General features: G+C 41.6%; 1 protein-coding gene across 2 annotated transcripts in view; it reads right to left on the reverse strand.

Moving 5' to 3' along the window:
* The window catches only part of LOC110525838 (polypeptide N-acetylgalactosaminyltransferase 9), an 87,227-nt gene that overhangs the window by 15,416 nt on the left and 58,602 nt on the right, over window positions 1–13,209 (reverse strand). For both annotated transcript variants that reach the window (XM_021606290.3, XM_090237736.1), the window contains 2 exons: window positions 7,448–7,633; window positions 5,577–5,714 (listed from right to left, as the gene is read on the reverse strand). In XM_021606290.3, coding sequence (XP_021461965.1) covers window positions 5,577–5,714; window positions 7,448–7,633 — 324 coding nt within the window. The remainder of the gene's footprint in view (window positions 1–5,576; window positions 5,715–7,447; window positions 7,634–13,209) is intronic.

Here is a 13,209-nt window from a genome sequence, read left to right on the forward strand (position 1 = left end):
TCCTACAATGTGCTTTTCTGGATTTTTTTCTTCTCATTTTGTCTGTCATAGTTGAAGTGTACCTATGATGAAAATTACAGGCCTCTCTCATCTTTTTAAGTGGGAGAACTTGCACAATTGGTGGCTGACTAAATACTTTTTTGCCCCACTGTACTTTACTCTTCCTGAACTGCAGCACACAAAACAGCAGGCACTCTACTGTTCCTGACCTGCAACACACAAAACAACATAGACAATTTACAGTTCCTAAACTGCAACACAAAAAACAGCACCTAAAATGTACTCTTCATGATATGCATCACACCAAACAACAGACACTTTAGTGTTCCTGACCTGCAACACACCAAACACAGACACTTTACTGATCCTGACCTGCAACACACCAAACAACAGACACTTTCCTGTTCCTGACCTGTAAATACCAAACAACACATACACATTATTGTTCCTGACCTGCAGCACAAAAAACAACAGACACTTCACTCTTCCTGACCTGTAACACAACAAACTCCGACACTTTACAGTTCCTAACCCGCAGCACAAAAACAGCACCTAAAATGTACTGTATCTGGATCACACCAAACAACAGACACTTTAGTGTTCCTGACCTGCAACACACCAAACAACCCAGACACTTTACTGTTCCTGACCTGCAACACACCAAACATCACATATACTTTGCTCTTCCTGACCTGCAGCACACAAAACAACAGACACTTTAGTGTTCCTGACCTGCAACACACCAAACACAGACACGTTACTGTTCCTGACCTGCAACACACCAAACAACACAGACACTTTACTGATCCTGACCTGCAACACACCAAACAACAGACTATTTCCTGCTCCTAAACTGTAACAAACCAAACAATAGACACTTTACTGTTCCTGACCTGTAAAACACCAAACAACACATACACATTATTGTTCCTGACCTGCAGCACACCAAACTACAGATACTTTACTGTTCCTGACCTGCAACACACCAAAAAAACAGACACTTTACTGTTCCTGACCTGCAACACACTAAAAAACACAGGCACTTTACTATTCCTGACATGCAACACACGAAACAACATACTGTTCCTGACCTGCAACACACCAATCACCACATCAACTTTATCATTCCTGACTTGCAACACACCAACCAACAGATAATTTACTGTTCCTGACCTGCACCAGACCATAGAAAACAGACACTTAATGTTCCTGACCTGCAACATAACAAACAACACAGATACTTTTCTGGTCCTGACCGGCATCACACCAAAAAACAGACACTTTACTGTTCCTGGCAGGCAACACACAAAACAACATAGACACTTTACTGTTCCTGACCTGCAACACACCAAATAACAGATACTTTACTGTTCCTGGCCAGCAACACACCAAACAATGCATACACTTTACTGTTCCTGATCTGCAATACAAACATGACAGATACTTTACTGTTCCTGAACTGCAACACACCATACAAAAAACACTGTACGGTTCCTGACCTGCAACACACCAAACAACACAGATATACAAACATGAAGATGGAAATCAGGCTATGCTTAGATTCAGGGAAAGATGTACTAAGTGCATGTGTCTGTGCAAAGTTAGCATTTATTATTTTCAGAAGGGAATTAATGGTATACACACAAAACTGTTGTCATAACAGTCTTATCGAACCTATTTTCTAAAATTTTTAGAACCTCTTGTCCAGAATATACTGTAAAAATATATATTTTTGTAAATATTAGTAACAAGAAACGGCAGTTTATCATCTCACATCTCATAAAGTAAGAATGTACACACTACAGTGATGAAAGATTCCATTTGAACCCAATGAGTCCCACCGTAACACCGGGATGTTTTGGACCCCTTTAAAACAGCTACAGACTTCTGGGATTTGTTCTGGACCATTGTATTTGTCTATTTCTTCTGCATCCGTATATACTGTACCAACCATTATTCTGTGTTTGTGAGACAAGGGCAGAACCAGAGGGAACCCGGAGTCGGGTCTTTTTTACAAAAACATATGTAGAGTCTTAATAGTTTGAGCTAGTAAAAGCTATCTATAAAAAGCTGAGACTCATGAATAAGCACGTGACATGTCTATGACACTGACAAGCATTAGAACGTAAGGAGTTCTTCTACATAGAAGATCATTGGAAATCCCAGGACATAGTGTCAATAATACTCTAATAAGCTCACATAATTGCTGTCACAAACTCCAAACTCCACACAGTTGTCACTGAATAGTTGTATATTCATTTCCCAGTGAGCAAGCAAATCCATTTTTATCAGGTTTTTGCTTTGGCAGACCTTATTTTTTTTATTGACATCTGTCAATAAAATTCATGAATGCTCCCAAGTTGCGCAGTATCACATCCGGCCATGATTGGGAGTCTCATAGGGTGGAGCACAATTGGCCCAGCGTCGTCCAACTTTGGCACGGGGTAGGCCGTCATTGTAAATAAGAATTGTTCTTAACTGACTTGCCTAGTTAAAACTTCGCTGGGATATGTGGGACGCAAGCGTCAACAACAGCCAGTGAGATTGCAGGGCGCCAAATTCAAAAGAACAGAAATCTCATAATTAAAATTCCTCAAACATACAAGTATTATCCACCGTTTTAAAGATAAACTTCTTGTTAATCCAGCCACAGTGTCTGATTTCAAAAAGGTTTTACGGCTAAAGCACACCTTGCGATTATGTTAGGTCAGCGCCAAGCCACAGAAAACCATACAGCCATATTCCAAAGAAGGAGAGGTGTCACAAAAGACAGAAATAGCGTTAAAATTATTCACTTACCTTTGATATTCATCTGATGACACTCACAGGTCTCCATGTTAGACAATAAATGTTTGTTTTGTTCGATAAAGTTCACATTTATGTCCAAATACCTCCTTTTGTTTGGGCGTTTAGTCCAGTAATCCAAAAAGCAGACGCGGGCACTAAGACCAGATGAAAAGTCAAAACTTTCTATTGCAGTTCGTAGAAACATGTCAAACAATGTATAGAATCAATCTTTAGGATGTTTTTATCCATAAATCTTCAATAATATTCCAACCAGACAATTCCTTTCTCTTTAGAAATTAAAAGGAACGGAGCTCGCGCTCACGGCCGCAGGCGAGACTTTGCTCATGGCTTTTAGCCAGACCCCTCATTCAAACAGCTTTTATTCTCTCCCCTTTCATAGTAGAAGCCTGAAACAATGTTCTAAAGACTTGACATCTAGTGGAAGCCTTAGGAAGTGCAATATCACCCCATAGACACTGTATATTGGATAGGCAATCACTTGAGAAACTACAAACCTCAGATTTCCCACTTCCAGGTTGGATTTTTCTCAGGTTTTCGCCTGCCATATGAGTTATGTTATATTCACAGACATCATTCATACAGTTTTAGACGTTTCAGAGTATTTTCTATCCAAATCTACTAATAATATGCATATCTTAGCTTCTGGGCCTGAGTAGCAGGCAGTTTACTCTGGGCACCTTATTCATCCAAGCTACTCAATACTGCCCCTGTTCACAAAGAAGTGAAATAATGGTTAAATATAAAATAAATAAATACATGTTTTGTGTTGTTTTGTGTTCTAATTATATTTAGCCTCCCTTCATAGTGAGGCTAAATATAAGGGCTGAACATGCAACTCAATTAATGTCAGATATATGAAAAGCCAATTTTTGCTGGGGTCTCGGGACTAATTGGCTTAATCTAAGATCATGTAAGCAAAATAAACCTCTCTAATCTCTTAGACTCCTCCTAGTCCAGATGGTAGTGTGGATTAATGTGGTTTTAAGACTATGTGATTGAATGTGTATCACTTTATTTCCACCTTGTGAATGTAACTGGTGTGAAATGGCGAGCTAGTTTGCAGTGCGTGCTAATAGCGTTTTAATCAGGGACCACTCTCTCTGAGACCTTGAAAGTAGTTGTTTCCCTGCTGCAGCTTTTGTGAAGCGATAGCTAACAATGCTTTGTAGGCAGCAGTTGCTGATGTATTCAGAGGATCCTTGATTCAAGCTCAGGTTGCGGTGAGGAGAGGGACAGAAACAATACTGTTACATGAAGATATCTATCATGTTGTGTTGTGCTGTCTGGTTAAAGTTTCAAGTTTTATTAGTCGTATGTATTCGATACACATGGTATACACTGTCCAACCAAATGCTTACTTGCCGTTTCCTTCTCGACAATGCAACAACAATAAGAAGTAATAAAACACAAGAATAAATACAACTATAAAGTAAATGGCTCAGTAGAACAGAATAAACATTTTAGCGTAAGTATAATACAGGAAGGCAGAATTTATAGTCATGTGTTGACACGTGTTTTGGGGAAGGGGGGATCGGGGGGGGGGGGACGACAAATGTTTAAATTGTGCAGTATTGACTATTGCAGTCTGATGGCTTGTAGATAGAAACTGTCTCTGAGCCTGTTGGTATCCGACCTCATGGTCCGATAACGTCTGCTCGACAGTAAGGGAGTGAACAGCTCGTGGCTGAGGTGTGTGGGGTCCTTGATGATGCTGCGGGCCTTCCTCAGGCACCGTTTTCGAGTAGATGTCCTGGATGGATGGGAGCATGGTCCCAGTGATGTACTGGGCCGCTGGTCTGGTCAGTGCAGGGGGTGCAGCTGTGGTTCAGCTGCTGCGGTGTGGCAACACAAGGTAACTGTTCCAAGACTTGAATCCATTTGCAAGAAGCAGGGCTAGCAGCATTCATGGGGCCAGGGCCGCCAACATTGTGCTGCATGATGAAGTTACGGCCTATTTTAATTCTGATATATGCCGACCATAAACTTGAAAAGCTTATTGATTTTCTCCCCCGACTCTGATGTCGAAATCAATAAGTAAAAGTCTTTTTATTTTACAATGATTCTGAATTGGCTGTCTGACTTCTTGCGCTCAATTTCTCATCCTGTCATAATCTTTTCCGCTGTGCAGGGTTGTGCAGCCGAGCCCAAACAATCAAGTTGGCATCGAAAGCTAATAAGTGTGTAATTAAAACTCATTACGGGCGAAATTGCATTAAATTTTGTAGCTGCACAGCGTTTCTGTGGAAGCATGATACCTTTCGATGACTCCCTGTAAATGAATGTATTTCCTTCAACATGTAATCTTTGCAGAAGTGCAGAAGCGGTGAAATATAATGTCAATGGTAGATTGATTGAGTGTACATTATGTAAACATAGCTTGTGTAGTACTGTATGTGACATTAAAGAAAACACTGCTTCTTATATGGAAGCTCTTATATGCAAATACAGAGACAAAAAACAAAGCACACCCTGCAATCACTGCAAGAGACAAGTACGTGCCAAATAATTCAACAAAAGACTGAAGGGAAGATTTCAAGAATTTGTGGGTTTGCAAATTAACTCATTTGAAATGTGTTTTTTTTTTGTAGAACGTGTCTTCAAACACACAGTAGGCTGCAGCTATTCCACTCAAATATTAGTTTTTTATTGTGTCATTGATAGTGAAAATGTAATCCGGTATTCCACTACATATAGTATAGGTATTCCACTCCACTTTTGTTTTTGTATCGCTTTCGTTGATAGTGAATAGTGAACAGTGAATGTCTCACCTCCCCATATGTGATTGTGTTGTTGTAGATGCGCATCTCTGGGTAGACATTTTCCAGGTACCAGCGGAAGCTCCGACACTGCAGCCTCTTCCTCAGGGCTACCCGCTCAGACACGTCCCCATAGTCAACCCCAGGGTTCTGGTAGCAACAGGAAAATAAATCACATTTAACATTTATCCAGGAGGCTATTACTTATTATCTACTTAGCTAAGCAACATGTGACTACACTTGTTTGTGGTTTGAATAGAAAACTGGAGGCCTGGAAAGACTGCTGGAGGGAGGAAGGGTAGAAAAAAGGAAAAGAAAAGGAGAAGCTGAGAGAGGAATGGTGGATTTGGTTTAGAGATGGATGGATGGTGGCCTGTCATGTGGGACCCTCATTGTTCTTTCATTAGACATGTATGCTGTGCAAATTCTAATCAGCTGCTTAATTATGAGTCCTCACGGCCCCGCCGTGCCGGCCGGTGTTGTGCATGGAGGTGGCTGCTTAATAACTGCTCTGCACTGTGCCCTGGCCTCTGCAGCAGACATACACTGCCTCATTAAGAGGCACACTGACTTTAAAAATCTCCCCTTTCCACAGGCATCAACCATATTTTAATATCTGAGAATAATGCCATTGTCCTCTGTCTTTCTAACTAGCTGTAACATTAGGCTAACAGATGCATTCCATTTGGGAGACGTTATTTGGACTACCAGATGGTGGTAACCATAGTGAATCATAGACCCTGCCCTCACTAGCAGAGTAACCAATAACCAATTATTCTGTGTGTGTGGTGGAGGGAATGGGAGATGGATTAGTTATAACATTATATGTTTTGTACAGTACATAAAATAACTTCTGTGCCATGGGACATAGAGGCAAAAGCACCATGCCACTGGGATTGTAATTACATAAAGAATGTTATGCAATGAGCTAGTTTGTCTATAGGGTGCTGTCTTAGTTACTGTCGGAGGCCTTCAATCAGTAGGCTGCTCCTCCTGCATGCATCCATTGTACCTCTCCCTTCTTAGCTTTCTGCCACATTTACAGAGGCATTGGCCTCCCTAGGATTGTTACCTTAATGTGCTCCTGTGCAGGAGGCCTTGTTTGAGTGAAACACAATCCAAAGATTGTTTCTACTGACAATAATGTTTTGAAAAACATACCATTTCTACCAGGCTGTGTTTTAATAAAGCATTGTCACCCGCCCCCTGTGACACACAGATAATTTGCAGTACAGAAATTAGTGTTCTGCATTAAGCTCTTTTTTTTTTTATTATTGAAAATGATTATTTTCCAATCTCAATGGCTCTTGAAAGCAATTACGTCTAAACTGATGTGTATGAAAGCGGACTCTGATTAAATGAAAGGCCCCCTCATTCATTTGGTTTCAGCTCTCAGCTCCACCACCCAGAGCCAGACGTCGTCGTTCAGATCTCACTGAGCAGCTCTGAAGGTTGAGTGGGATGAAATCTGAATTCTGAATTTCTATTGAGGCATAGTCTCTCTAGAGGGGCCCTGCCCGGCACAGAACAGGATGCTGGTCTGAATGAACAAGTGGTGAGGATGGATGGATGGATGGATGGATGAGTAAAAGAGCAGACAGACTCGTGTGACCATCTGTGTTCGAACTCGGTCTCCTGTGCGCCATAATACTGTGTTACCCTGCTGAGCTAAAGCTTTGGTATGAGCTAACACAAGTCTTCAGGTCTTAGGCAAGGTTTCTCATGAGCTTGGTTCATAGAACCACCTCCATTACACTCAATAGAAATAAGCCCTGTTTTGTCATAGAATGTCATTCTATTTATATCATCAATAGATGATAGCCTTGACCTTGGCCGTATGTTTCTCCATAGGTCCGGCGCTGTCAGACTATGGCTACGCTCACATTCATAGGGATGTTCCAGGCCATGTAGACGTGGGACTTGTACTCGTCCATCCAGACCTCGGCGGCCCGCAGGGCATTCCTCTTGGCGTAGTAGTCAATGTCATTGTTGTACGGCTTCTTTGTCCGCTCGATGTGTGCCACTCTGGCGCAGGGCAGCACCTCCATGCTCCCACCGCACTGCCACACCTAGAGAGGAGACAGCAGAGAGAGGACAGAGTCAAGCCTAGTCTAGAGGATTGTTTAGTAGTTCAGACAGAGAAAACATCTGTATCTGCAAGATTTCCTGCTAGCTGTTATAGCTGCCTCCTTGTTTATCTTTTTACGGAGGAGGGTGTTTGCTTGATGCAGCAATTAGGTTCCACAGGCCATTATTTTCTGCTGAAGTGGGTGAAAACAGGCCTGATAAATGTGTCGGTGTGGGAATGGCCCATAAATATGAGTGTCCCTAGAGAGTTTCCTGTGACACACAGTAACACTGGCACTGGATTGTGGTTGAATAGTGTCTGTCTGTGAAAAAGTGGTAATACATAAAAATAGGTGGTAAAAGCATGTAACCCTGGAGAAAAACGTCCATCACTGCAAAAAGTATTGACTGACTACGGGCCTGAACAATGCAGTGACACTCAACTGTGACTGACTCAATACTCAAGGAAGGAAAATAGTGGCTGCATCATCAGCAACGACTACCAGAATGAATTCTTCCAGGTTATTGGAAAACAATTCCAACCTAAGGTGTCACACCCTGATCTGTTTCACCCGTCTTTGTGATTGGCGACACCTGGAGTGGGGTGGAGACAATCTTCCCCATTATCCCCTGTGTATTTATACCCGTGTTCTCTGTTCTTCTGTTGACAAACAAGACGAACTGGCAAGTCAACCAGCGTTTTTGCCCCAGCTCCTGCTTTTCCCAGTCTCTCTTTTTCTCGCCCTCCCCTTGCCTGTCCTGAAAATGAGCCCGCCTGCTTGCCTGACCACTGTGCCTGACACTGAGCCTGCCTGCCGACCTGTACCTTTGCCCCACCTCTGGATTACTGACCTCTGCCTACCCTGAGCCTGCCTGCTGTCCGGTACCGTTGCCCCACCTCTGGTTTACAGACCCCTCCCTGCCTTGACCTGTCTTTTGCCTGCCCTTGTTGGATTATTAAACCATTTTTAATTAGATGTTGTCTGCATCTGGGTCTTACCTTCATACCTGTTATAAGGATAACACTTGCCCAGACACAAAACTATAGCATATAAAGGAAAATCAAAAGTAGAGAGGGAGAGAGAACTTAAACGAGAACATTTCCAACACCAGAGCAGGAAAGATAGAGAGGACAGCATATGGTAATGTAGTCCTCCTGTCTTTTGAACTGCAGCGCCACCAGCACTCCGAGAGTCTCTTAATGACAATCTTCACAATGCAGAACAGATGTTCCAAACCATTAACATTCCACTGAACCCAACATTTACCTCATGCTCAGCATAAGAGGACACAGATAACTGCCTGCATGCCGCAGAAAAATACCCTGAAGAAACCAGGACATCCACCAGTCGAATTTATAGTACCGAAATACTAATACGTTTTTTAATTACATACTGATGAGTCACCCCCCTAAAGTAAAAAAAAACAAACATTTAGACTAGCAGTGACATCACCATTGTTTTGGAGGGGGTAGTAAGGAATACTTGACATGATAGTGACTTACTGTAGGTGTACAACTAATTTTTCATATTTTGTGTTAGCATGGATTCCTACTTTACGTCAAACATAAAAGGGTTTCATACCAAACTGCATGCAATGACGCATGTTGGTCGACTGAGTGAGTGTGTGCATGAGGCAGCGCAGAGGGAATTGAGTCAGTAGGAGAAATGTCATTGCTCAGATTCCATTGATTGATGGATCCCTAGTAAGGATACATTGCGGCAAAAGTTTGTTCTCCACCCTTTTTGCTGGACAGGGCTGCATAAATTAAACCCATTGCATTTACTTGGGCCTTCCACTGACACTAAAAACATTGGAAAACATCCCTTTGTTAAGTGTATGACCCCAAAAAGACTGCTGCTATGCAGAGCATATACTCCTCCATCTTTTCCCTAGCAGTTTGTGGCAGCTTATGTTGGAACTTCTTGTACTTCACCGCACATAACACAGAGGTATTTGAGCGATTGTATTACAAGCACTATTCAAATAGAGTATGCTGTGCTGAGTGCTAACAAAAGGAGAAGTCAAATCAAGTATTCAAATAAACCAAATACATTCTTGCTGGTCTGTGAAATTCATTGAGGAAAGATGTTGGAGCCGCTAAGCCCCCATGCCATATGGTACTGTGTGCCATGTTCATGGAAATTAAATACAGCAAATATTAATCAAGTCACTGTTACCATAATTTGCATGTACTGTACAGTACCACTCAAGTGTGTTTATGTGGGTGAGTGTTTCATTGAATGTTAATAAAGGCATAGCATTAATACATGTGTTTTCTGATCCATTCCCTAGCTGTGAAGGCCTTTGCCCTCCTCCATCTCACACCCTCAATGGTTGCATTTGACTCAATCAACCTCCATAATGACCCAGGTTGGTTGTAAACCCTCTCTTAGATTAAACAGCAGTGAAGTGTGGAGTGACCCTGGACTAATAAATCAATCAGCGCTATTACCATTACATGACCAATATGCTCCTTCATGGCTACGACAAAGAAACAAACTACTTGCATTCATTGTGTGTCTGCGGATGCCTTTGCATTCACTAATAGATTACTTATTATTTTACTGATCAATGGTTAGGTTTCAAATAACAAAGACCTAATCAAACAAACACAGACTCATCTTCAACCCTGCCTCTACTAAAGCACAAGCACTTAACTGATGAACATGCAGTGGTAATACACTATTATCAACATATTCAAATGATGATTGACATTTTAATTAAAAACTTTATTTTGATGAATTTATTTATACTATTTCGCCCTTCCACAAGACATAGTCCCGACACAAATCTAGGGTTGCTACCCAAGCCGGCTAGTTGTTCGTTCTACCAGTTCGGTTGCCAGAGATGCTACCCAGTAGTTCATTATGTTTGCTCTGTATCTATGGATGTGACCCAGTCGTTTGTTTTAAATGTTTCATTGCCAAACTGGCTGGCAACGTTCGTATCTCTTGCTTGTTAGCTAGCCAACTATAGCTACCTTACAGTCACGTCAAAAAGTGCAGCCAGAATAACAGCAAAGTAGCTGCATTTGCATTTGTTTAAGCTGTTTTATAGTGACATTTATTTGGATACATCCATAACAATGAGCTAATGAGTTGCAATTTTGCCTGGCATAGAACATGTGCTCACTCGTCGGGAGCTAGCCAACAACGCAGCTAACACAATCACTTCAATCACCTCCATTCTCAGTCAATGTGCACACCAGAGTAATAGCTGGATCGTAAACAGGGATTTGCCAGATAAACGCTGTAGCTTTAGTCTGTAAATAAATCATAACCCTCTGTGGTGTTTATCAGCTTCAACAAGAAACTCCTAGCTTGGCCTCTGTTACAGTCAGGACATTTTCAATGTGTTCTTTTTAAAACTGTGTAGGGTAGCATTGGGTGATCGCAGAGATGGATCTGCACAGGTAATGCTGGTTTACTTATGGGAGAATCAAGTGTGTCAGAGTGGGTGTATCAAATCATATCCAGTTCTATTTGTCACATGTACCTATTATAAATGGTGTAGACTTTACTGTGAAATGTTTGCTTACAAGCCCTTCCCAACGATGCAGAGTTTAAAAATAAAATGGTAACACAAGAGGAATACAATTAAATACACAAGCATGTAGCTATAGCCTATGCAGGGAGGACAAGTACCAGATCAATGTGCAGAGGTACGAGATATGAGGTAGATATTCCAGATCAATGTACTGTACATGAAGGCAGGGTAAAGTGACTAGGCATCAGGATAGATAATAATAAGAGTAAAATAAGGAACAGAGTAGCAGCAGCAAAGGATCAGTGTAAAAGTGTGTGTCTGTGAGTGTGCGTTTGTGTTTGTGTCGTGTCGGTATGCGTCCCTTTGGGACGTACGGTTTTAACAGTGTGCGTTTATCTAAGATTGTCCTTTCTGTCCTTTCTGTCTATTCTGGTAATCAGCCCGAATGACATTGAAAAAGCCTAATCAGATCAGACCAGACAAATCCTCTATGACAGGGTAGGTTTGGGAAATAAATAGCTAACAGACATCACAGAACATGGGAGTCTGAGGAGAGTCAGGTCAGTTCCTTTTTTAAAACACACAAAATCATCTGTGATAATGTGACCTTTGCAGCATAACAGAGAGAGTTTTAGCCAATCAGAGAGAGAACAGGTGGCGTGCAGCAGGCGAGGACCAGGCAGAGCAACGTCTGGAGCAGACGTGTCTGTTCCAGGATGTCTTATGACGCTGCTGCCACTCTCTAGTAACTTTGGAGGTCTCAGCCAGGGCATTAGCTAAACAAATCAGACCAAATGCCTCTTTGTCCCTGGACACAAAAGGCATAATGATGATGTGATGATTGCACCAGGGCTGCGCGGAAAACACATTTATGCCATGCTGAGAGAGCCTCGCCAGCACAGCTTGCGCCTGATCTCCTCAAATAGACAATAATTGATCTGTATGTGAATCATCTGGCCTGTCAAGTCACGTTAAAAAGTGTTTTCTGTAAGCAGTAATCAAACTTCTCACTACCACAGTAAAACAACAATTATCTCAAATATATTAAGTTAAATTGGAGTCTTGCCCGGATATATGGTTGTTGATTCATATGGCATCATAGGAGTCAACAGCCATGCATCAGGGCAAGTTGGTGACCAACACAGAAGTATCATACACACATTACCTTTACACCTCTAAATAGATTAGGAAACAAACATATTTAAGTATCTTACTATGGTTTCATAGGAATATATAGTGAAGTCTGATTTGCATGAATTCCTATTTAAACACAGGATAGAGATCATTAAGAGGCATCATTTAACATAGGAGACTGTTTACTTTGATGTAGAGGTTATTTAATTGCTAATATAATTGCCGCTGTGTGGCGTTAGTTAATTGGCACAGGACCATTTGGGTGAGCTAAGCCCTAGAGGGATATAGGAAACATCAACTGTAAAAACCATAAAAACTATTAACAGCAGTAAACAGAATTGGAAACAGCACCATTTCACAGTATCACTACTAACCCAACATATTGGATAATCTAAGGTCTATATAAGGTTCTGTTACTCAGAGGATCTCTTACATTAGTGTTCTTCAAACTTTCTTTTCCCATGTACTTTCTTTCATCAACACTGCTACGCAGAGTCTGCATTTAATCCCTCTAATCTACCAGAAGTCATGAAGTAAGGAGACAAGGAAAGAAAAGGAGACAAGGAGAGGAGACAAGGTTGGAACACCCAGCAATGGGACTTAGTCGGAGATCATCAGAAGGTTTCCTGAAGTCCTGCTGACTTCATTTTCTGCCTCATCTTGCTTGGTCGCTGTCTGATTTGACAGACAGCTTGGAAAATTGTTCAGTAACACAAATAATATAATTCTAATTAAACTCTTTATGACAAAACATAATGCCTCATTTTGAGGCATAGCTTTACCTGTAACATCTGCTTCCAGCTCACACCCTCAAATATGTAGATCCCCTGAACGCAACTCACTTTCCAGCCCACTTTCTAGCCCACTTTCCAGCTCACACTCTCAAACACCTCGATTCCCTGAACGCAGCTCACTCTCCAGATCTCAATCACCTGAATTCTAGTCACCTGTTCAC

Source organism: Oncorhynchus mykiss, chromosome 6 (genome assembly GCF_057628025.1).
Source record: "Oncorhynchus mykiss isolate SJ-2025 chromosome 6, ASM5762802v1, whole genome shotgun sequence".
NCBI classification, from domain to species: Eukaryota; Metazoa; Chordata; class Actinopteri; order Salmoniformes; family Salmonidae; genus Oncorhynchus; species Oncorhynchus mykiss.